Below are 26,122 nucleotides of genomic sequence, written 5' to 3' on the forward strand. Positions count from 1 at the left end.
TTTCCCTGTAATGCCAAACCCTCCTGTCTCATACATAATTAAATATGACTTTAAACTGCAGAATACTTGGTCAATTCTTAGGCACAGCTAGGTGTTACTTATATTTTCAATGCTTGTGAGCTTGATGTGCAGCCTGTCTATTCCGCAATGTTTAGGCTACCAGCCAAAGATAATTGGGCCAATGCCAACTGGACCCTTAGGTTTTGGAAAACCGCTTTTAATTTGTTAAGTTTGACATTAATTATATAATTACATTAATTATACAATATCATCCTTTCTAAGTTGGTTATGAGGGGTTGGTCAATGATTAATGATTAAGAAATGTTATTAATGATGATATTATAAAACAATTACTGATAAAACACTTATGATTAATGATTTACCAATAATCGAGTTTAAATGGGTCATGTAGCTTAAGAATTTGGATCATTTGGACTGTTCATGTTGTATTTTTTATTTTTTTTTGTATCATATTGCATTGTTGATGAAGGTGTATTTCTTAATGATCTGATACTTACCTTAACCTGTACAATAGTAAAAAGAAATGCCTAGAGATGTGCGAATAGGACAGTTGAATTCATGGTGATCTGTAGTAAGGAATTACTAATGCATTTTCATCGCAATGATTATATCGGAGTAACTTCGGATCAATTTTATACCTTACCACCTAATAAACATCGCACCATTGACTGCCACTCTTTTTATCTGCAGTACAAGACACGTGCAGGAGTATAGTTCTCCATACACAATACAACCAAGGTCAGATTATGGGGTCATTAGCCTGCCATTCACCCAGGGCGCATAAATCACTGTGGTGTATCAGTAATAAGGAAGTTTACCTGTTAAGAAGTCTTTTAAAGGCACTTCAGAAGTCATGTGGCTGCAGAGAGAAGTGCCTCCAGCATGTTCCTGTAAACCATGGTCTCATATTAACCCTCATTTGATCCCTTAATAAATATACATGTGCTGAACCAGTCAACCTTTCCATCTCAATGCTTCCAAAAGGAGAGATGAGAGATAACGTTTTCCCTTTTTCTTTTTATGTTAGGGACAATTTAACATGTCATGTATGGTTTCAATAATGGCTGAAACTGGTCGGTGTTCTCCTTATATGGATTTTTAATGTAACATTATGTCCTAAACCAATAAAGGCCATTTAACCATATTTTGGCCATAGTGTGCCTGAAGTAAGCCCAAGGGCTTCTCATTTATATAAAGTCTATTTGACTTTGTGAGCACCTTGCATTTTCCAGGAATTTACTATCTCATATCCGTGAGCACCCTGTACCTTTTGTTTTTGGAATGCTGTCATGGTGTTCTATAAATGCCACATCTACTAGGAAATCAGATGCTTTTACTGCCCACTACAAGTATGAGTCCACATTAACATTTTTGTGGCCTCAGTCATCATGACATATTACGACTGAAGTAACCTTGAAACTTTTCCTCAAAGTTTTCCTACTGAGCTTTTCCCTCAAATGTAAACTTCCATGTGTCAGTTCCACGGATGATTCATCGAAAGTGGGACCCGTAGCCCTGAGAGAAGACTAACCATAGCCCCATAAACCAGCACCACAGAACAACATGTGCTCTTGCCCTGCACTTCAGACAATAATATTAGTAATCAATTCTCCTGAGCTTTAGCAATGAGCATTTTTATCTCTTCTCTGGCGTTTATGACTTGGTTAATCGTTAAGCGCTTGCCTTTGTGTCCCCTGGGATGAAGCAAGGACATATTCTGACACCCCTCGTCCAGCTTCCTGAGGGTTGATCCATCGAGTTGGCCAATAGCTGCATGCCAGTGCGTGGTCCGGGGACCTAGTGTATAAAGGCAGGGCATCGGGGCCAAACTCAAAAACACAAAAGGCGTTTTGCATACTGGTAGCAAATTCAATGACAGAGCTTCCACTTAATATAAGTCTGACCAGTAGATCAGTATATTAGGTCAATCATACCTGCCTACACACTCGTCAAGGCTTTTGTAAAATCCTTGGATGGTTTAGGACTAAAGACCCCAGAGCTGTTTTTATCTCTACCGATAGGATCTGAGAACCTCCTCTAGCATTCCTGATGGAGAAGGGAGGAGGGAATGCCAACCAGGCATACGACAGGACTGGGGATGACCCTCCGCACTACGAGGAGACCACTTTCTCTGGCAATGGCATCTCTGGTGGGGAGCACCGGACAGTCCGGCCCTCTGTGGTCAGTGCGTTTGGTCATGACACTCTGGACCGAGTGCCCAACATTGACTTCTACCGCAACAAAGGCAGCGTGAGCGGACACCGGGCCGTCCGGCCGTCTCTGCAGGAGCTCCATGATGTCTTTCAGAAGGTGAGGTCGGTGTGTGTGTGTGTGTGTGTGCGTGTGTGTGTGTGCGTGCGTGCGTATGTGTGTGTGTGCACGCTGGAGATGGACCTATCTAAGTGTGATACATTTCTACCGACTCAGCACACTGCAAAATCCGGAGTGTTCATTTAACACAGACTGTGTAAAAATGTCCATGCAAGGGTCCATATTTACACTCTGAGTTAGGATTTTGCAGTCTCATGATTAATGACTATGCCCTGATATCTCTGTCTGATTCTCCTTGACAAACAGGCTCTTCTAGAATGTCCCAATTTCTGTACTCACACAGGCATGTCCCTTGTCTACACCATTTACAGAAAGTGCTACTTTTTTTAAAGGTGCCTACCTTTTTGTCTCTTCAGTCTGAGACCATAGACACAATGTAGCTCATGGATTTATCTCATACTTGGAATAGTTGTGCCTGGCATTGAGTGGACTCATTCAACGTAGTTACCTGTAGACAAACAGAAGAGGAGAAGTGTTGTGCAATTAGACATATCTCATTCAAATGTTCTGTCCCTTTAATTCCATTGACTACAGTTAAACAATAATCGACCGACATATATTATACCCATAAACCTGAAAAAATAAGAAAGCTATAACTAAGGATAAACCGCAATTGACACACTTACTGGTAGCTAGTTTTATTGCACTATATTACACCTTTATACAGCTCTGTGTTGCAAGACAGGAGGTTGTAGGTCATTTGTGCTTTATGGACTGAACTAGGCCAGACTTTACCATTAAACAAGATTGTACTGCATGCACTGTATGCCTCAACAATGCTGTTCTTGAATACTATTGTTCACCAATTCATCTTGACACGCAAAGCGTGTACAGTACATAATAAACTAGCAAAGACGTTGTTATTTTTCGAGCAATACAGTAGTGCACAAAGCTACCTCACACCATACTTAGCACTTTATCAAAAACTATTCCTGAGCCCAAAAAGTATTTTGTTCGGGTTCGGAACCAATGGTGTGTCATGAAATTAAAAAAGACCCCTAGTACCTTCTATCACTTTTTTTCGGCATATCATTATATCAAAAACTTTTTGATGCCTTGTAGCTTGTAGTTTGGCTATTTTAGATGTTTTTGTTTTTTCATTAGTTTTTATAGGGCTTAATTGTTGCAGTGCTTGCAATATAAAGTGAATGAGGTGCATAATGTTAGCTTCTATTTCAGTGACCTAAACAGTAAACACTAAACTTGTAGAGGTTAGATTAGCCTGCATATTTTACATGTTTTAGTTTTGGCAACAAGGAAACGTATTTTAATAAAGAGAGAAAAAGTTTGAAAATCACTATGTGGACTATGCCTAATCACTGATGCAGTGAATGAAGTCCTGACATTCACTAGACTTACTATCGCTATGATCACTATCTTTTAGCCAGTAGAAAGGAGATATGAGAGGTCACACTAACTAAATCAGAGACAAGAGCACAGGAGTCAGGCTGGAGAGTGATTTAACAGTCTATAGCCATCTTCACAAATGTTTAAATTGGGTTTGCTCTATCCATTTGTCCTTTGTCCCACATAAAAAGTACAGTCTTCAATGACAAAAGCTCAGCATGGTAATGTCACAGAAAATATTTCAGCAATCTTCATCAAAATCAAACCATATGTTCAGGGGTGTAAGTCTGCCACTGTGCCACAAGAGGCCGGGGCGAAAATTACTTTCTGCTAGTTTTGCACAACTAAGATTCTTTTAGGACTATAGGACTTAATTTGGACATTTGAAGCCGAAGCCCAGGCCCAACCCCACCATGGGCCAGAGTAGTCGCTCCCTATGCACTCCCAATCTGTAGTCTCTAATAATCCTAAATCTGCTCATAATCTCCTCCAAATGAAGCACAACTACACAATATGCTGAATATAAAAATAAACAATATTTGGGATGTTTTCTTCCTCTTCAGTGCTGTAGCTGCATGTTGTTTAATTGGTACATGCCTCTCTTCTTCTGCAGAATGGACCGATCTCCGTACCAGACACCGTGGAGGATTACGGAGAGGGGAGTGATGGAACCCCCTCTGATGATGTGGAGTCTGCCGCTCCGAGCGAGGAAAACAAAGGGGGGATGGTGAAGTTTGGCTGGATAAAGGGTGTCCTGGTGAGTTTTAGGCCAGACCACAATGTCTTCTCCTGCTTTATAGGAGCTGGGTCTCGCTGGGTAACTGTGGCTCTGACAAGAGGCAAGAGACAACAATTTTAACCACGTGAATCCTAGCGTTCCTATTCTGGGGCGAACATTTGGTGAAAATAGCAGATCTGCAAGCTTGTAGATTGACGATTTTCATCAAAGAGATTTGGTGTAGAGGGAAAAGAAGGCATATGGCAGAGCCCTGGGGTACCCTGGTCAACTAATTATAGGGTTTAAGTGTTTTTTAACAAACAAGAACTCATGAGTACTTCGTTCTCTCACTGGAAACAGAAGTCCTGCAGATGATTCATTACTACTGAAGCCAAAATGTTTTGAGTGTCTCTAGCTATCCCTCTGACCCTCTATTTAACGTTTGAACTTCACTGTAGACATTATTTGAGCCATGTATCCATGTTTCTGTTATTGCCTTCCACAGGTGAGATGCATGCTGAACATCTGGGGAGTAATGCTGTTCATCCGTCTGTCCTGGGTGTTTGGACAGGCAGGCTGGGGTGAGTGAGATACGTACATAGTCCTGTGTGTTTGCTACAGTAAGATAGGTATACATACATGTTTTGTTAGGTTGAAGGACATCCTTACTCGTTAGCTAGACTGAGTAACATAAAGATGCTTGCTGATGGTATGAATATGATATCCTATTCAAGTAGAGTACTGGTACTTGACTTAAATATCACTCAGGTAGAAGTGAGATTACTTGTATTGAAAGCTACTCAAGTACAACTACAAAAGTAAAACATTTTTGAAGACTACTCGGACAGTTACATGGTCAAAGAGAAAGGGTTAATGTGGCATCCACAGTAACCATTTCAACATGAATATATTCTACCAGCCAATCCACCCGTCTCCATTTCAGTGATGTTCTCTAAAGTGGTGAGCATCTTTTCTTCAAAAACGTTCTCAAAGATTGACTTACGAGAGAAGAAGTTCAAAGCAAACTCCAATGCAATATCCTCCTGACTGTGACATAACCACATTAATGTAGGTTACTCTGTAATTATTGCCTTTACAAAATAGCACAATAATTCAGGGCCCCCCCAACCTGTGGTCCAAAGACCACTGAAGGCCTGTGGCTAAGTCACTAATGGTACACGATGCAACGGAAAGGGGTTTAATTTAATTTTATATATAATATTCACAACCATATCTGTAGGGCTGCCGCTCTCACTGATACAGTATCTCTCACAACCTCTTTGTTGTGATACTTAAGAAAACAGAACCCCTTGCAACGCATTGTGCATGACTCTCGAAGAGGTGTTTAATAGTAATATCAGCAGGCAAGGCCACAAACATATTACAGAATACTATGACATCAGGCAACATTCAGGCCTTTCAATAGAAATGTTGGAGATGCAATTATCCCAAACCAGCACATTTCCTCTTTGTGTTTGGATGAAGTACTGAATATTTATTCAAAAATCTACTTGAGATAACGTTTAGTTACTGATTTTAGTATACTAAAAAGTGTATGCACATTGAAAAGCTACTGAAGTAAAACAACAATAGTACTTGTAATGACTTACTTTCCATCCCTGCATATTTATGTTGACCAGGCTGAATAAGATGGCTACTGTATATATAATGGCAGGACTAAGCTTGTAGCCCTGAGCACACTCGCTCTATCTGGAAAAAGTCTAACAACTCCACTCCCTCGTGGTTCCCCACCAAGTTCAACTGGGCCACGTTCATTTCATGCCAATAGTGTTGTCAGGGGCAAGAATCCTTTCATGCGTTCAAGAATAGACAGACCCCATATGTTTGGGTTGCAGGGGGTTACTGTATATTCCACCACTACACAGCAGGGAGTGAATGTACTGGGTCAGTCTCAACTGAAGGCTAGCCTCCTTCAGTCTGAAGTGAAACTACAGGATGTTCTAAACACTCAAAATGACCTCAATGTACCGAAAATATACTCTGAGAGTCAGTGCTCTAAATTATGTATAGTGCGTGCGTGCGTGCGTGACAAAGAGAGAGAGAGAGAGAGAGAGAGAGAGAGAGAGAGAGAGAGAGAGAGAGAGAGAGAGAGAGAGAGGGGGGTGAGAGAGAGATTGCTTGCCTGCCTGCATGAATGCATTTATTGCTCAAACACCTGTTGATCAGCAAAAGCTTTGTTCGCAGAGAGTTACTAAACAATTTTGAGATGCACAGAGAAGCCACGGGCAGCAGGTAGAGTCCAGGTAGAGCAAACTGCTGCATGTTAATTGTCTCCAGCCTTCTAGAACAATTTGTCTTGGGAATGGGCCATTTGGGATACAATCTCAGCTCCACTGACATTTTCAAGGTGTTCAAGGTGACCATTTGGAGGAGGGCAGCCTTTCGCAAGAGTTTTTATTGCAGTAAATGACTGACCATTTGACACTTGAGTGCAGTGCAAGAATGTTTTCTTTCTTTCCGTCTTTCTTTTGCTGATTTCTTTTCACATTTCTTTACAGGTCTGGGAATTGTGGTCATTGCTCTCAGCTGTGTGGTGACCACTCTCACCGGCCTATCCATGTCTGCCATCTGCACCAATGGAGTGGTCAGAGGAGGTGAGCCAAGGCGAACCCATCAAACAGTATCACAATAAGGGTGTCTTCACAAACTGGAATCACAGACCCTTAATATCTATGATGATATTTTTTTAAGTATTTCAAGCTCAATGACATTTTTATGATGACATGCCCAAAACAGGGAGCCTGTAGGGTTAATGTGGTTTAAGTGAGGGGTAGTGAGGAGGGGTGACACACAACATACTACAGGTCCTGCACTGATAAAAAATCCAGAACTTTGTGGACCTGTGGTCAGCACCAGGGTGCCCTGGGGGGGGTTCAGCAATTTCAACAAATTGACATCAACAGCTTTTGAAAATCTTTTACAAAGAAAACACAATAGCCAGAAGTAGCACAAACTTAGTGTATAGTAGATTAAACGTCCAACCTACAACCAGACACTAACTCCTAAAGCCTTCTCTGTTAGTGTTTTATAGCACTCTTTGCTCTTCCTGAAATTAACTCAATGTGTGTGTGTGTGTGTGTGTGTGTGTGTGTGTGTGTGTGTGTGCGTGTGCGTGTGCGTGTGCGTGTGCGTGTGCGTGTGCGTGCGCGTGTGTGTCTTCAGGAGGAGCTTACTACCTGATATCTCGCAGTTTGGGCCCAGAGTTTGGTGGCTCCATTGGTCTAATCTTCGCATTTGCAAATGCTGTTGCTGTGGCCATGTACGTGGTGGGATTCGCAGAGACCGTGGTGGATCTCCTCATAGTATGTGAGCTTCGAATTGATCTGCTAACCAGCAATGACACCTTCACGATATGGGCTAATTCAGGGGTCTTCAAGGTTTTCAGGCCAAGGACCCCCTAGCTGAGAGAGAGATGAAGCAGGGACCCCCTCTATATTGTATAAAATTGTTTTCAGATTATACTTATTTTGTTTACTTGGTCTGCTCTTTTTTTCCCATCTACACTTATACCTCTTTGCCAAAAATAGCAGATCTACAAGCTCACAACGCCTCGCAGCGTTGAGAGCTTGTAGATCTGCTATTTTTGGCTAAAGTTCTCCTCAGAAAAGGGATGCTAGGGTTCAAGTGGTTAAGGTAAAAAAAATATCATACCACACAAAGATTTGGCGGACCCCCTGCAGTAACACTGAGGACCCCCTAGGGGTCCCTAGGACCCTCTGTTGAAGACCCCCGGGCTAATGTATACTTTGTCGCAGCACAACCATGCACTCGACTGATTTTCCAATATGTCTGACCGTGCCGTTCTCAGGAGAACGATGCCATCATGATAGATGCGTTGAATGACATCAGGATCGTTGGGTGCATCACGGTGGTGTTGCTGCTGGGCATATCAGTCGCTGGGATGGAGTGGGAGGCCAAGGTGAGATGGATGCACACTAATCACTGGTGTTGAATCATCTGTCCATAACCTCATCTGAACAATATTCTCATCACCCCCCCCCCCCCTCCCTCCCCCACACAACAGGCTCAGATTGTACTGCTCGTTGTCCTGCTGGTGGCCATTGTCAACGTCTTTGTAGGCACGTTCATCCCTGCAACAGAGAGCAAGAAATCTAAAGGCTTCTTCGGTTATGATGGTAAGGACTAGGGCATTCACAACTAATGATTTTTACTAGTCGACTCATTTGACCAAGTAGTAGTCGACTAGTCGAAATTTACAAAAAAATTTTTTAGGGGGGGCATTGTTTTAATGCCATTATTATTATTATCCTCCTGCCCTTATTTTTATGGCGTTTTAAGGGAAGCGCTTCTGGCACAGCAGCACAGCACCACAGCAGCGTCTCCAAGGATCCCCATTGCCCAATAATAGGCTTTTATTGGGCATACTTTTGACCCCCTTTTGATAAAAAATTAAGTCAGGAGGATAATAATAATAGTAAGATGGGCCTTTTTTTCTTTCTTTTTTTTCAACTATTCGACTAGTACCAACAAAGTCGACTAGTGGTTATACTAGTCGACTAGTTGGTGAAAGCCCTAGTAAGGACACACTATAGCCTACAAACACAAAGCTAATAACTTACAGTATCTTCATAGAAGAGAGTCTTAGATTAACATTTGACGCACTGACTTGAGTCGTTCATTTAAATCCTAGACTCTTTTTCATTCTCTCATTCTGTCTGTCCCCATTGACGTTCTCTCTGCTGATTTCTGTTTCACACAGCAAATATATTCATGGAAAACCTCCCTCCAAACTTTGAAGATGGAGAGTCATTTTTCTCCGTTTTTGCCATCTTCTTCCCTGCTGCTACCGGGATTCTGGCCGGAGCAAACATCTCTGGTGATCTGAAGGTATCTTTTTTCAATGTTTAGGGCCTACTGGTTAAGAACAACTGATTCCTTTATCATATATATCTAACACAGTCATTCAGAGCACAAGAGAAAATGTGCACACTTGAGAAATTGGCAATATTGCAAAATACTGATTTATTTACATAAAATTTCTTTGCTTGCTCACTTGTATCCCCGTGAGTACACTACATCATTTATTTATTTTAAGTTGCTATTTTGGATAATTTCAAGGTTTGTCTGCACATGTTGACATTCTTCTCTTTAGTTTATCAACACAACACAACAGTTCTTCATAAGCCACTGTATGGATATGATGGTAGGTATAAAGCCAGCGCTAACACAGATGTGTGTAATTATTTTACAGGATGCCTCAGCAGCCATTCCTAAAGGCACATTACTGGCCATCCTCATCACAGGCGTCACCTACCTGGCTGTGGCCCTCTGCGTTTGTAAGTAAAATATTGAAGGGAAATTCAGCTCTGGTCAGCTGGGTAGATACCATTTGCCATTCTCATGTGTTGAATATAACTTACTGTAAACTCACTAGAAGACTGCACTTAGGCTACTTCCTATGACTATGAAGCTACCCATTGTTGTTCTTACAACATGTAATGGCTCTGAAGAGAGAGTATAGGTATATATCTGCTTCAGGAAGAACAGCATGTCATATTTGGATTTTAAGTTGAGAAATGAGTCCCATGTAATGTGTCTGCCCTCCTCTCTGACTGCTCAGCTGCCAGCGTTGTCCGAGAAGCCACAGGGAACATAAATGACACCGTCAGTGCTGGAACATGGTGTAACGGCACTTTGACAGCTGCTTGTGACCTGGGGTACGACTTCTCCTCTTGTCTGGAGGGTGTAGACTGCAAGTTTGGCTCGATGAACAACTTCCAGGTACCGGACCTAAAAGCCTGAAAAATACTCAAATCTTCCGTCCCATATTTTGTTAGTTCTGATGAAGGGCAGCAGCAGAAAAAGTGCTCCAGGTTCATCCACAATTTTCTTTCCCCCAGGTGATGACAATGGTGTCAGGGTTCGGCCCCCTCATCATCGCTGGAACCTTCTCTGCCACCCTCTCGTCAGCCCTGGCCTCTCTCGTCAGTGCTCCCAAAGTCTTCCAGGTCAGTCTGACTCACCAAATGTACCAGCGCTGCCCCGCTGCCACAGGGTACAGTCAAAGAGCTAAATACATGAATGAATGATGTTCCTCTAACTCCGTGGTTCCCAAACTTTTTAGCTCAAGACCCAAAAGAGACCCAAACTAGTGAAAATAGCAGATCTACAAGTTCACAACGCGTCGCTCGGTGCCGTGTTGTGAGCTTGTAGATCGGCTATTTTCACTACTTCTTAAGCTTCTCAATCTATTTATGGAAATGATTTGATTTTTTCATTTTATTTATCAAATCCCTTTTTAAAAAAAAGTTGGAATAGTTTTGAATAAATGAAAAGTTGTGATTTTTTTTGTGATGAAAATGATTTTTTTTATCTTTGAAAAAAGAATTGATATGAAACAGAAAAAAATTGATATTTACTCGCGACCCATAAAAATTGGTCCGAGACCCAAACTCATGCTCCCTTGTCCCTTCCTCCTTCAGGCGCTGTGCAAAGACAACATCTACACGGCCCTCCACTTCTTTGCCAAGGGTTATGGCAAGAACAACGAGCCAATCCGCGGCTATGTCCTCACTTTCATCATTTCTATAGCCTTCATCATCATTGGTTAGTATACCGTAATTACTTTCCGATTGGCTGTCTGAGACCTCATGTGTCATTTGTAGGGTGTCGGCTCAGTGCCGTCCTTTCTGACCCGTCTGTCCCGTCTGTGCGTATTGCAGCTGATCTGAACGTCATCGCTCCCATCATCTCCAATTTCTTCCTGGCATCGTATGCCCTCATCAATTTCTCCTGCTTCCACGCATCCTATGCCAAGTCTCCAGGTAGGGCTATAAAAAGCCACAGTCTCTTTTAAAATACCCTTTTCAGCAGTCCACGGTTTATGAACTACCTTCTCTCTCTTCTGTGGGTGCATTTACTAGGATGGAGGCCGAGCTACAAGTACTACAACATGTGGTTGTCTCTAGTGGGGGCGGTGCTCTGCTGTGGAGTCATGTTTGTCATCAACTGGTGGGCGGCTCTCCTCACGTATGGCATCGAAATCCTTCTCTATGTCTACGTCACTGTCAAGAAACCAGGTGAGTTGAGCGTACACGTCTAAAAGACAATACACACAGGTCTGTGTATTTCTGCGTTTGCACTCACCCGTTTCGCTTGCTACCTCCAGATGTGAACTGGGGCTCATCCACGCAAGCGGTGACATTTGTGAGCGCAGTGAGCAACACTCTGTCTCTTTCGGGAATAGACGACCACGTTAAGAACTTCAGGTATGAAGCTGAATAGGCTCAAGCCATATTGGAAAGAAATTGGGCCTCTTCCTTACTTCCTTCACAGGTTTTACCAATGATACTAATGAAGGCTCTGTTCCATTTCATGTAGCACAGTGGTTCTCAAACCTTTTAATTTGAAGGACCCCCATAACTCTGAGAGTGTACAAATGGAACCAAATGGACCCGTCCCGTCAGGGTCCATTTGGTTCTCAGAGTTGCACACCTTTTAAGGGGCCATTTGGAACCCCCTAAAAGAACCATGAGGGTCCCTGGACCACACTTTGAGACCCACTGGTGTAGAAGAAGGTTTCCAGTGACATGCACAATATCGACACCCTGACCCTGTTTGACCAGAATGAGAATGGAACAGAGCCTTCATTAGTATCATTGGTAACACCTGCGAAGGACGTAAGAAGAGGCCCAATTTCGCTCCAAAATGGCTGCTGTGCATAGAGCCTATTGCCTCATTATGGGTACAAAGTTCAGCACACAAAAATATATTTGAAGTCCTGCGTGAGAGCTGGTATAACAACAACTGCTATTTCATTTTGAAGGCCTCAGATCCTGGTGCTGACAGGTGCTCCCAGGACCAGGCCAACTCTCCTGGACCTGGCTCACTCCTTCTCAAAGGACTTCGGACTATGTATCACCGGTGAAGTGTTTGTGGTAAGACCATTCATTCAGTGATTTTTTTTTTGGAGTTGCAAATGTTACACCTCCAGCATATTACTGGAGGTGCCAGTTAGCCGAACCCTATAACCGCAAATCACAAGTCTGTGACTCAAACACAACAATACAGTACAAGCTAATATCAAGAGAAATAAATACCAAATGTCTGGATGTCTAAACCCATTAGAACCGGGAAAGTATCCGTGTCATTCTAGTTTTTTGCCCTGGCTATTCAAAAATAGCAGATATACAGTACAAGCTCACAGCGCGTCACTTGGTGCTGCGCTGCAAGCTTGTGCATCTGCTATTTTTGAACATTTTTGAAAAATCTTAAGAGAACTACTGATTTAGAAGGCATTTGTAGAATCTATACTGTATCTAAATTATACTTGCGTTGTGAGCTTGAAGATCTGCTTTTTTTGGTGCATGACACGGTACGCGACCAATAGTACAAATAAGGCAGTAGACAGAGGGTTAAGCCCAATGTGAAAGGTGATGTTTCTGATGGGTGTTGTTTTCCTAATTCACACACACACACACACACACACACACACACACACGCACGCACACGCACACACTGTGACCTCTACAGGGCCCGAGGTCAGAAGTCCTTCAAGAGATGAATGAAGGCATGGAGAAGAATCAATTATGGCTGAACAAGGAGAAACGCAAAGCATTCTATGCTGCCGTGGCCTGTGACAAGTTTAGAGAGGGAGCAGATACTCTTCTGCAGGTTAGTAGAATCATTTTATATCATCACGTTTATATAATAGTACACAGTATCATGTAATATGATACAATTGTTGTTGATTTATTGGGTTTTTTTTCTTCTGGTTGCAATATCAAGGAGCCAAAACCAAAGAATGTGACGCTCTTATACTTGATAGTTGATACACAGAAGTGTAATTATACTGCAATTTACAACTTAAATGGCTCTATAGTATTCTACAAAAGAAGTACAAGTATTCAGAATTGACTTTACATTACATTCTGCCGCAGCTTTGATGCAAGAGAGACGTTTGACTTAAAGACTACAGAACACCTTTTTATTGACCCAGTATTAATAACTTCCTTGCCTACACAGAATATCTATTGCAGCGTGATAATTCTGGCCTAGACCAATGTGAGCAGTCTGGCCAGGCCAATAGGAGGAAGATGAGAAGAGAGTTAATTAGGGAAGAGGTGGGGAACAGTCTTATGGCCCTGGCAATCACACTCTTTAGATAAGCCCTTGGTTCATTGTCAGGATTGCTAACTTCAAACACGGCGGTAGATTAAACGCTATAATTGATTAACACTGCATTGGGGCCTTGGAAACAGACAGAGACAGACATCTGCTGAGTGATCTGGAAGGAACTTCAGGCAGTAAAACAGATTTGAGGCTCATTCTTGTCTTGGGCAGCCTGAAGTTTTACTTTTCTGTTAATTAATGCACCAAGCTTTACAACCCTTGTGTTATAATTTATATGGGGCCCGTGTTGCTTTGGTTAGTTGGATGTTAATCTTTACGCTGCAAAAAAATCTCTCTTTTCCTTATAGGGCGCTGGCCTGGGTCGTCTGAAGCCTAACATCTTAATGAAAGGCTTCAAGAGAGATTGGAGGACAGCTGACACCAAAGCAGTACAGTCCTACGTGGGAGTGCTACAGTAAGTCACTCACACACACACATAGAGAGTCCGGCTTGCACTTTAATGACAGTCTGGTAATTTACTACAGAACTTACAGTACACTGTGATTGCCTCTTCCCTCTCTGCCAGTGATGCCTTCGACTATGAGTTTGGAACCGCCGTGCTGCGGATGAGCGACGGACTTGATATGTCTCACATTGTAGAGGCAGAAGGTAGGCATGAACTACAGTATGTACTATACAAATATGAATGTAAAATAATGCTCCCTCTCGTTTAATTTAATCACAGTTTTTAGATGTTAGAGCTTTACAGTTGGTGTAAAATAATTTGCGATCAACTTTATTTTTTAGTATCACTTGTGTAAGTAATGATGCATTGTGACCTTGTAGCTGCTATTTTGGTAGCGCGATACCCATGCACAAATGTATAACTCAGGCTTTAGATATCATGCAAGATGATGTTCTTTGGGGTACACCAAATATTTGTGCTCTTGGTCATTTATTAACAAAAAAAATATGTCACGCATGATCTTGTACAAATAAGTTCTGATAGCACCAGTGCATATTTGTTAATAAATATGTAGCTATATTGATTATGAAATGAATACAGAAGACCACGAAACAAGGCTTTTTTGTGTTATCATTAAGTATTGCTTGCGTAATTGTACTTGCTGTACTGTATGTAAACTGTTAAATCAAAACTGCTAAATGATGCTCATGATCTCTAAAATCTTATCTAAGAAAAACAGAAGTCATCTAATCATCTAATCAACCCTAAGCTTAACATTATGCTTTCTTGTTAGCAACGCAAGTCAATTGACTAAGATAACATTGATAAGGCAGGGTTATTTGGTACTTAGATTATAAATAAACAATCAGATAAAGGTCAAAAATATGTGAGATAAGCTCATGCTAAAATAACTACTGAATTGCAGCTTTTGAACTGAGGTAAACTTTGGTAGAAACCACCATAAGCATTCTGACTAACTTTACCCAGCTTAATATAGGTAGCATGTAGGTTTATACACAGCATTAACTGCATTTGATTTTATTCAATGATAGAAAGAGTACCATGGAGTCAGAAGAGAGCGAGTCATTTAATTAATAAACTATTCCAAACTACTTTTTGTCACCCCCTAGATGAGATGCTGAAAGCTAAACAGGAGAGTGAGGCTTTGGAGAATGAGTTAAGTGGGCGTAAAAAAAAAGGAATGTTCCGGAAGTCCAGGAACCAATCTACACAAGTGCTCACTAACAGAGGTATCAGCAACCATACACCTATGTTCAAATGTTAATTGCTTTACCAATTAACAGAAGCTTTACCTTCTAGGATTAAAGGCCTTTGCAGACAGGGTGCGATTAGTCAATCAGTTTTTACCCCATGCGAAAAGACGCACGAATCGAACTGGGTTCGATTGAAAAAAGAAAAAACGCATCGCCGCAGCCACTTGCCGCACGGCAAATTCGGAGCCGGTGTGCATGAGTTCAGAGAACCATGTGTTCATTTAAAAATATATATTGCCCGTTTTTTCCGTGCGAAAAATCGCACCCTGTCTGCAAAGGCCTTTACTATGCAGAGGAAGAGAAACAATCTGACATACAGTAGCCTAGCCCAACACAGTATGTAATACGCATGTACAGTATATATGTTACAGGTAAATTGGCATTCCAGGTAAATTGGAAAAGAAGCGCTTGTTTTCACCGCCCCCCAGGCAATTCTGTAGAACCAACGCTAGAGGGCAATGCAAGCCAGTTGAGTCCCACACCACACACGCACACATGCACACGAGCACAAACGAGCACGCACACACGCATGCGCACGCGCGCGCGCACACACACACCCGCGAACAACCTTATTCCATGCAGTTGAAGCACAAGGGGGCGAGCCTGAGGAGGCGGGGCTGGCGGGCAATGTTAGTGCAGTGAGTGGCAGTTGGGGCAAACCATAGAGGGGCAAACGCAGTCCCCACAACATCATTTACGATTCTGTGCCTATCGGTACATAACTCGGATGGCGCTTAGTCGACTAGCAGACCATCGGCCGGTCGTCGCGGGCACTCGCGCCTGGAGGCGCTCGGACGCGCCTGGAGGCGCTCGGACGCGCCTCCTTGGCCTCAAGGTCTGCTGAGTCGGCGCGCCTCCGTCATGGTCCAAAACTATACTTTATCGGCGAAAAAAAGTAGTCCGCGGTTGTTTGAAAAAGTAATGTCCCAAGCGGATTCAAACCCAGACTCAGTGATAGTGGATGGGGACTCCAATGATTATCGAAGTGCGCCACTGAGGCCGGTATGTATGTATATCGATGTTGTCGTCGTCGTTCTCGCATCGCAGCCCCGCCCCGAGCCTAAAAGCAAGCGCTCCACTTCCAATTTCCCTGGAATGCCAATTTACCTGTGACATATGTTATACACATAGACACATTCTATGCAGAGCGAGAGAGAGAATTTTCTTTAGCTATTATACAAATTCCATTTAACAAAGGAACATTTATCTTGAGTCACAATTTGTGTTGTAAATCAAACCTAGCCTGGCCCGTACAAAGATGAGGATGCAATCCAATAATAGTGCCCTATGAGCAGGACCCAACAGTGGGAGCACGCCACACGCACGCACACACGCACGCACGCACGCACCACTGAGCTGCATCTAGGCCAGACTGTAATGGTGTTAGTATAATATAACTGGAACATTAGGCAATGGCCGAATTTATATGCTGTCGCACGACAAAGTATAAATCGTGCTTCAGTTCTAAATGCTTGTGTATGCTTGTTGTTCTATTGTACTCTATCCTATTATTTTCCCCCTGCCACTGCATTAAACTCCCTCCAACCACCCTGTCTCCAACAGTGTCAGTGTGCAGTCCTCCAACACCACAGGAGGCTAAGTTGAACGAGAAGCTGACGGAGCAGAGTACTCAGTTTAAGAAGAAACAGCCCAAAGGCACCATTGATGTGTGGTGGCTGTTTGACGACGGAGGTAGGCTCTGGTCCCGTTTTAGGCACACCTCTGTCATTTAACACACCGTTGCCATCCAATATTAACGCAACAGGCACTGCTAATGATTTAAAAAGAGCAGTCAAGGGGGGTGGCTGTGCTGAGCCAGCTGCTCAGTCAGAGAAGATCAGTGTTTTTTTAATGTATTATGGTTTTTGTCCTTTCTACCGTATACTTAAAGCTGCAATCTGGTATTTGTTTTAATGAATGAACGTTATTTTAACCAAACTGTTTGGTACAGTATGTTCATACAATATAACTAATACATCTGCAGTGGTGGGAGGTGGTCTCCCAATACTTCCATTGAGAAATGTAGAACTCGGGTATTGGGCAGGACATCTACTGGCCCACAAGTAGAACTGCCTGAAGCTCATGAGCGCAGTATCTCCAATGGCAAAGCGGGGACTGTCTCTTGAATGAGCGTTAGAAATGTAATCCAGAAATGCATTGATAATATTGCTGTGTGGTTGGTGCCAAGTATAAACAAAAATGTGTACACTCTGAGAGCTAAATTAACACAAGGAATCCACATCTGTCTCCTCCTTGCCTCACAGTTCTTCTAAAGGTGATCGGTGTCCTGAAGAATACAAAAAAGGACTATACTTGATAAATGAGAATGTAGAGAAGAAAGGTTTATTCTAAAACCTTATCAACGTGTTATTGATAAGAAACCATTTGTCTCTGTCGTTCTCAGGCCTGACACTGCTGATGCCCTACATTCTCACCACCAGGAAGAAGTGGAAGGACTGTAAATTGAGAATCTTCATCGCAGGGCAGCCTGGACGTAGTGAGGAAGACAAAGAGGAGTGAGTGCAAGAATAAATCACGTTAATTCACTACACTGTCAAATCTTTAACTGTGAGAGTGTACAAATGGATAAATTAACACTGAGTAGTTTGAATTGGAAAATAAATCCGTATATGGACTGCTTCATGAAGCAGAACCCATAAACCACCAAAACCGTGTTATAGGAGCTGTTCACATGTAACAAAAAAATTATGTACGAACATAATTCATAACCGTATGTGTGTGATTCTTTGTTCCTTCAGGATGAAGTCCCTGCTGAAGAAGTTTAGAATTAAGTGTGGTGACATCAACGTTATCGATGACATCCATGTCAAACCACGCTCTGACAGGTACGGTTTTCTTTTTTCTTTCAGAGGTGCGTTGACGAGAAGGGGCCAATAACAATAGCCTAACCTAACCTCATCACGTGACATTAGCACGTCACACGATCAATCTGAAGTATGAAGTACTCCGTCACACGCTCTGTGAGGAATTCTCCACATTCCACACGGCTGAGACTCAATATCCAAGTTGTAGATCAGCACAGCTAATATATTGATCGTGGTTCAAAATAACATAATGAACTGGACACACGATTAAAAGAAACGTTAATATTTCCCAGAGTCTGCTCAAATATTGATCTTCTTTTACCAGCTCTAAAGTCTTAGAGGACATGATTGAGCCCTTCCGTTTGCATGAGGGAACTAAAGACTCTGCTCAGGCTGAGGCCTTGAGGAAAGCATTCCCATGGAAGATCACTGATGAAGAGCTGAGCATCTTTGACGAGAAGGTAAACACACTCACAAAGATTTCCATATATACAGATGTGTGTGTGTGTGTGTGTGTGTGTGTGTGTGTGTGTGTGTGTGTGTGTGTGTGTGTGTGTGTGTGTGTGTGTGTGTGTGTGTGTGTGTGTGTGTGTGTGTGTGTGTGTGTGTGTGTGTGTGTGTGTGTGTGCGTGTGTGTGCGTGTGTGTGTGGTGTGTGTGCGAGAAATAAATAATTGTAAAATGAAAAACAACGTACTGTGCCTACTTTACAGACTGACCTCCAGCTGAGACTGAACGAATTGCTTCAGGAGAACTCCAGATCGGCCAATCTAATCATTGTGTAAGTACAGGGTGCAGCAGAACCATGGGTAGAACCAGGCCCATTGAACTAAAAACTCAGAAAACTAATCTTAGCATTGTGTTTTTTCTTTATGAAAATGGTCATTCTTTTTTCCCTTAATATCTATTATATAGTTTGCTGGTAGAACTGGGAAATTACTAATTGCCTATTGTTCTCTCTCTCTCAACCCCTGCAGGAGCATGCCCATCGCTCGCAAGGAATCTGTTTCTGACTACCTCTACATGGCCTGGCTGGACACACTGACCAAAAACCTTCCACCCACGATGCTCATTAGAGGCAATCACAAGAGTGTGCTCACCTTCTACTCCTGAGCATTTCAACAAGCTGAACAGCAAACTATTGGCACTCAAGCTGGGCTTGCTGGATATGATATATCAGCTCATATCACATAACAGCCCATATCATAACAACAATGGACCGTGGTCATTGATGATGTTATCTACCCAGGCCAGTACCATACTGCAACACGCAATATCATATTTGTGGTTAGGTCTTTTTGAGTGTGTTTCTAAATATAATTGAATGTTCCCTTTGATAAGAAAATAATGCAGTCTCACAGGAGAATAGGGGGAAAAAAAGATCCATTGGTTTTACTCTGTCACAACCACACTGTGCGACCATTTTGAGTGCCTTTTTGACTGTACAGTTTAGCATAAGTAGGAATACATTTGTAATGGCTTCAGATGGCATATTGTATATAAAGAATAATTGTTTTTTTTGTTTTTTTAGGTGTACCTTATATTCAGTCGCAAGTTTATGTTCATAAACACACTGCCTGACATCTAAATTACAACTTGTTTGCATAACAGCACTCGAAAAATGTACTATTGCCACACAGACAGTGTGGGCAAGACACCCTTCCTCAGTATGTGCAATGGCAATTATACAAAAGAAAAGGTGTGTAAAATTGGCATTGCACACACTGAGGAAGGGAGTCTTGTCAAAAAAAACCTGTATGGCAATAATAGTCCATTTGGAGTGCTGTCCTTGCCGCCTTTATCATTATTAATAACTACACATCAAGGATCCAGCATACAGTTTTCAAGTTAGAATCATGAGTTTGATGAGTATTCTTTGTTTGCATAACATACCTTCTGATTCAATTTTCTAAAACGTCAGGGTTCACTCTGAATTGAGTTTATGAACGTTCCAGTTTGACGCCAGAGTATAATCAAGCGTATGTATCTATGGACATAGCTTGCTTTTTGTGCCAAGAGACATGATATGTTGATAATGCCATTGAACTTAGAATTTGTCTGTTATGTTCAATAGTCTGTTGAGGTGCTCATGACCAATACATCACATGTATTTTTAAGGATGTGATAGTCCACCCTCAGTATGTAGACTCAAACACCACTGTCTCCAAAAGATCTCAGTTCCGCCGTAGCCAGTCACTATGTGTGTTGTATACATGTGTTGAGATTGGGATACACAAGAAAGAAGAAAAAGACGCTTGCGCAAATAATTTACCCATAGGCATTGTCTATAATATAACTATTTCTGGTTCAATAGTGGTGGCTTGATTGTTTGATGGAAGATTCATTTGAAATTGATATTCGGGTGTATGATATATGACGCTGTATTACAAACGTGTTTGTCTATTTCATACTATCCTGTTTAAATATTTTTAAAGGACATTTTACTTACACAACACACGCCATATGTGCTCAAGGGTCAAACAGGTACACATCGATCATCTGTATATATTTTAATGCACATTTGTTTTTGCTTAATGTCTTTCTTCCTATTTAAATAAAATGTGTGATTTTCTGATATCAGGAATTACAACAATTTAGAGTTTGACTGTTCCTTCTCTTTTTTTTCCATTATTAAGATGCTTACATAAAATACAGTGTATGTACGGTACCCAAGTCTAACACATCTGTCTGTAAAATATGACATTAGTCTAGTAGCCTACCTACCTCAGTAGGAAGGCGAGGCTCAAGTCGCTGGTGCTTTCAGAAGAAGGTGATTTCCAAGAGCCTATCAATGAGGAAGAACAAAGAGAAACCATGTTGAATTTTTCTTCAGATGCCAGTAGGGTTTATCTAGCTCAGTGGTTTTCAACCCTTTTCATATCAAGTTCCATTATTTATTTGGCATTTGAGCCACGGACCACCATTTGGGCCGTACTTAAAAACTTAGAAAACAAAATAACAAGTCCTTAATTAAGTAATGCAAGTCAACTGTAGAATACAGTGTGTTGTTGTAGAAGTTTGAGGTGCTGTAAGTGATATATTTTGGTTAAAAGAAAAACATTTTCATTAAAAAGTTTAAGCTCTGTATGACTAATCAAAATAGACTAGAGTGTTTGTTCAGCAGGGTCTCCCCATGTCTCTAGTAAACAGATATTACATTATAAGGCGGTCAACAATTTCAACCAATCAGGATAGAGAACAAATGTATCAGCTTCAAATTTATATTGTTCCAATTCCAATGTGTCTGCTCTTTTTTTTTTCTAAATGAAATTCTGAAGACAATTCTTATATTCAGAAATCTTGACAGTAGGGTTTCCTTTGGATAAGACCACATGGTTTATGAGTGGCAGGTTACCTAAATAGAAAGGTTGAAAGTAGAACATTTTAGATGACCGGACTTTAACTTTACTTTTACCAGAATTTTACTTGTAACAGAGAATTTCTACATTGCAGAATTGATACTTTTACTTACGTTAGGTAAAACGTAAAAACAATTTAGTACTGTTTTCACCAGCTGTGCCAGCATGAAATTAGGAGCTGTCATGGTGCATGCTGGCACATGTAGCCCCTACATGAAATACGCCCACAATTCATGTTATTACCTTCTTCAGCTATTTACCCGTCAAAATAAATTGTGAAAGGATCCCTTCCACTGCAAACATTTTAGATAAATGTATTGTGGGAGTGTTTCCTTTATTTTAGGCCTGTGTGTTACACTCACACACAACACCTCAACACACTGAACGTTTTACCAAAACAGCCGGACAGCGCCCTCTGGAGTCACACAATGCACTGGGTCACCGGACAGCGCCCTCTGGAGTCACACAATGCACTGGGTCACCGATATCGGTGCAACATATATATATATATATATTTTAGCTCTTGTAGAATGAGTATGGCGTTTAGCCATACATGTTGGATTTAGGCACCGATAACGTTAGAAGACAGTATGGCGCTGATGTTTTTCAGCCAAATGCGGTTGCCACGGGCTTCGTCTGTACCTGCTGCTCAGAGATATTTACGAAGGATGTTCCATGTCCAGATCGCCCATCGCAAAGGCAAGCAATAGCAAACTAGCATGGCTAACTAACTAGTTAGAATAAGCAGCGAAATGTTAAATAATGTTGACAGGGTGAGATGTGACTTCTCAAGACTCTGACTCGGCGTGAATGTGATTTAGACGTATTGTGTGTTTTTTAGAATGTCCTTGAACGATAATAAAATACATTTCGGTGAATGTGACGTGTTCTGTTTATCTGTCGTGAAGCTACCATCTCGCGAGAGCGGCCGTGGCAACCGGCAAGCGGAAGTGTTGCCATAGATACCGCACAAAGTATCATTTTCAGAATGAATACCTTATTTTTTAACTCTATGATTAATACTTATTTGTATTAAGTAGTTACATTATTTGTCTGTATGGCAGCATTCTCGTCTCAGTGTAATTGGATAAAGGGCCAAATACATAGTGAAATGTACACGCAAAGTAATAAGATAAACGTTTAACGTTTCGGGGAGGAGTATCCCTGAAACATGACGAGCGTCATGTGAACCATGGCTAGGGGGAGGAGCAAATCTTTGGCGCAACTTTAAACCCGGGAAATTCAAGTAATCGGACCTGCAGCAGAGCCAGAGAGAGACATCAGCCCTTTCTTCTTAGGAATTATCTGTTGTTTATTCATTCAGTTATACCACTTGCTAGCCTAGCATTGATACAAGCTATTTGCCGACATCATGCCCTCTCTAGAAGTCGATGTGTCTCCACTGAAGAGGAGCAGGACTGAAGCGACGAGTGAAGACAATGTCATTGTCAAACCTGTTCTGAGGTTCTCCAAACTGTCAGAGCACGCCACCACCCCAACCAGAGGCTCCCCCAAAGCAGCGGGCTACGATCTGTACAGGTTGGTCACTATTCAGCATGTTTAATGTCTGTCGGACAGACTGTCCTCCCATAATAAGTGTAAAACAAATGTGTCATTTGCTATGTCTTCCATGTGGTGGAAAAAGTACTCACATTTCTTCAGGAAAGTATCAATACTGCAATTTTTAGGTATTTGTACTTTACTTGAGTATTTCCAATGTCCAACACTTTTACTACTACTGCTCACTCACTACTACTCACAATGTGTCGCAATGCAACACATTGTGAGCTTGTAGATCTGCTATTTTATACATTTGAAAACTTGAAATGGGACATTCTGCATAATGAGTACTTTTACTTTTGGTACTTTTAGTACATTTTGATGTCAATACTAATGTACTTTTACTCAAGTACATTTTGAATTCCGGACTTTTACTTGTAACAGAGTATTTCTATATTGCAGTATTGATACTTTTATTTGAGTACAAAATGTGAGTACTTCTTCTGAGCATTGTCACTGCCGCCCACTGACTAATCAGGCTATCACTAAGTACACTCTCAGTTACAAAACAATTGGATTTACTATGTATTGCTTATATTAGGTGATCACAGCCAAACATCTTTGTTGTAACTAGCATAAAAACTAGGTTAGTTTGCTGCTTCTGGGAAACAGGATTTGTGTAATATTTAATATTTTTTATCAATCTATACAGTGCATATGATTACTCCATTGGACCTATGGACAAGGCCATTGTGAAGACAGACATCCAGATAGCAGTTCCATCTGGGTGCTATGGCAGAGTGGGTGAGTGCTTGTTAACAGATTGAAGTTGACTAAACACATAATGCCTCACCAATAGCTCTAAAAATTACATTATTGTGCATACAATTATCATATTTTTTAACAACAGTAAATTGTTTGGATTATTTGGGTGAGACCATTATTTTATTACACATTCTGTGTCTCCCCTTGAATGTTTTTAGTGACAATTTGTGGTTATAAATTAAATCAAATGTTTCAAATTGCATGCTATTAAAGTCAAAGTTTTACTTTTAATGGCTTACAGCAATATTTGAAACGAGTCATCATTGTTATTTGTTTTTCTATCATTCCCTCCCAGCACCCAGATCTGGGCTGGCTGCAAAGAATTTCATTGACGTTGGAGGTGAGTTGCGAAACAGTTGACATTAAAGGAGAATTCCGGACAAATTAAGTGTTATCTTTCATGTCTCGTTACTCACCTAGCGACGTAAAAAGTGGCGTTCTGTTTTTCCATATATTCCCCTGTCGTCATTTTTTAAACCCCCTCCGTTGTCATAATGGGAGCGCGTGGGTTAGTGAAGTTCGTCTATTATAACCGATGCAATGTTATTTTTTTCTCTACTACGATTCATTGTAGAGTCAAACATGCGCTGAAAATTCCTGCGAGCCTGCCGTTAATGGCGAACGATTTTACACTGGATGCTCGTTTCTTTCCAGAACCTGGCAACTCGTGTTGCCAGATTCTGGAAACAAGCAATTATGACAACGGAGGGGGTTTAAAAAATGACGACAGGGGAATATATGGAAAAAAAGAACGCCACTTTTTACGTCGCTAGGTGAGTAACGAGACATGAAAGATAACACTTAATTTGTCCGGAATTCTCCTTTAAGTACTGTAGCCTACTTGCAATGTCTAGGATTCACATGAATTAGTTTATTTCAGCATGTTGTACTCATTGTTTTTAATGTGTGTATTCCCCCCTAGCTGGAGTTGTAGATGAGGACTACAGAGGGAATGTTGGCGTTGTACTCTTCAACTTTAGCAAGGAGACCTTTGAAGGTGAGCTAGAACATCAGTGACTAAAGCTTTTCCTCATATGTACTGTTACTGTACGGTACACTAGTATTATGAACATCATTGACTAAAGCTTTTCCTCTCTACTACTGTTACTGTATAATGCTTGAGGAACCGAATATAACAGGGCGCCACTTCTCCATTGAACTCAATGGACGCGGCCGCCATGTTCTTTTCTGTCTCCCTATTACTTTAAATGGTGTCCACGTTCTCGATGCTAGAATGACCATCAGTGACTACTAGAGAGTAACAGCTAAGTTACCTGCCTCTTTTTTATGTCCATGGAACGATTGATCATTTGAGGCTAGACTGAAAATTCAGAGCATACTGTATATGTTTGAGCCTTTGTTAGTCCACAGTTATATTCTTATTTAGAAGGGTGGGAAAATAACATGGAAATAAGATTTTCACAATGTACGTCCCTACACATCAAAACATGTCATGATGTAGTAAAAATATTGTCCAAAAGGTTATTGGTATATACTTCTCATTCCATGTTGTACTATCAGGAGATCGGCACTGTTACATTTATGACATACATCTCAACATGGATATGATCTATAATTAACTGTGTGTGTTGTGTGTGTTGCCTCTGTCTATTCTTGCCTACCAGTGAAAAAAGGTGACAGAGTGGCTCAGCTAGTATGTGAGAAGATCTGCTACCCAGAACTTGTGGAGCTAGAGGTACTGCAATCTGTCATTGATCATTGTTAAATTTTTAATGGGGTTATTTCCATTCTGCAGTTTTGTTTCCTACTTTTCAGAAATGTAATTCTCATGCTATTGATCTCATGGTGCCATGATCGTATTTCTGTTGCAGACTTTGGATGAGACGGAGCGTGGAGCTGGGGGTTTTGGCTCTACTGGAACTAACTGAGGTCTCAAATGTTACATACCGTAGCTGTTGTACAAATAAACGTATTTTTTTTTCCATGTACGATTCCTGTTTTAACTGTTATTGCCACTTTTGTTAGTTCAAGACTACTGTCTTGAATTTATGCACTTACTTGTCCGAAGTCCATAAATACCAGAAGCAAATTGTGAAGCCTGCATTTCCACCAGGGGGCATCGTAGGACAAGGATTGCATCTTTGCAGTTTTGAGTATGTTGGAGTGTCTATCTAGTCTGAAGTGATCTCATTTCACAGCCTGTATTATGAACTCCGTTGGTTTAATTGTCAGTTTTGCCAGTTAAGACATTGGGATGGATTATGATGCACTTGACTTGCATGTTAAATCTGTGTGGCTCTACAGGGCGTAACTGAGGTTTCAAATGTTACATAGCTGTTGTACAAATAAACTTATTTTTCATTTACGATTCCTGTTTTTTTTATTGCTGTCATTTTGTTAATT

At 41.3% G+C, this 26,122-nt stretch overlaps 2 protein-coding genes across 2 annotated transcripts; both read left to right on the plus strand.

Annotated features, from left to right (window-relative positions):
- Nucleotides 1-2,070: 2,070 nt before the first annotated feature.
- On the plus strand, nucleotides 2,071-19,187 carry slc12a1 (solute carrier family 12 member 1; the record flags this gene model as incomplete). The annotated part of the gene is made up of 26 exons (XM_080431888.1): nucleotides 2,071-2,331; nucleotides 4,313-4,456; nucleotides 4,923-4,998; nucleotides 6,937-7,032; nucleotides 7,601-7,740; nucleotides 8,247-8,357; nucleotides 8,463-8,574; nucleotides 9,159-9,286; nucleotides 9,651-9,735; nucleotides 10,020-10,180; nucleotides 10,300-10,407; nucleotides 10,882-11,005; nucleotides 11,122-11,223; nucleotides 11,323-11,478; nucleotides 11,568-11,667; nucleotides 12,225-12,336; nucleotides 12,932-13,072; nucleotides 13,879-13,985; nucleotides 14,097-14,179; nucleotides 15,107-15,226; nucleotides 16,814-16,942; nucleotides 17,655-17,766; nucleotides 18,010-18,096; nucleotides 18,401-18,536; nucleotides 18,788-18,855; nucleotides 19,052-19,187. 26 exons carry the CDS (start codon nucleotides 2,071-2,073, stop codon nucleotides 19,185-19,187), a joined length of 3,135 nt encoding a protein of 1,044 aa, XP_080288014.1.
- A 2,783-nt stretch (nucleotides 19,188-21,970) lies between these two features.
- On the plus strand, nucleotides 21,971-26,087 carry dut (deoxyuridine triphosphatase). The gene is made up of 7 exons (XM_080429871.1): nucleotides 21,971-22,132; nucleotides 22,819-22,972; nucleotides 23,646-23,737; nucleotides 24,054-24,098; nucleotides 24,681-24,755; nucleotides 25,384-25,454; nucleotides 25,591-26,087. Exons 1-7 carry the CDS (start codon nucleotides 22,024-22,026, stop codon nucleotides 25,645-25,647), a joined length of 603 nt encoding a protein of 200 aa, XP_080285997.1. The 5' UTR covers nucleotides 21,971-22,023; the 3' UTR covers nucleotides 25,648-26,087.
- Nucleotides 26,088-26,122: the final 35 nt, after the last annotated feature.

Source organism: Gymnoscopelus braueri (assembly GCF_963280865.1).
Source record: "Gymnoscopelus braueri genome assembly, chromosome: 1".
Taxonomy (NCBI): Eukaryota; Metazoa; Chordata; class Actinopteri; order Myctophiformes; family Myctophidae; genus Gymnoscopelus; species Gymnoscopelus braueri.

Bases quoted from the DNA above. Each gene is read 5' to 3' on its own strand.
- dut (XM_080429871.1), top strand. From the start codon at position 22,024: ATGGCGCTGATGTTTTTCAGCCAAATGCGGTTGCCACGGGCTTCGTCT. The intron at 23,738-24,053 runs GTGAGTGCTTGT...ATTCCCTCCCAG, and splicing joins TGGGTGCTATGGCAGAGTGG to CACCCAGATCTGGGCTGGCT. The intron at 24,756-25,383 runs GTGAGCTAGAAC...CTTGCCTACCAG, and splicing joins TAGCAAGGAGACCTTTGAAG to TGAAAAAAGGTGACAGAGTG.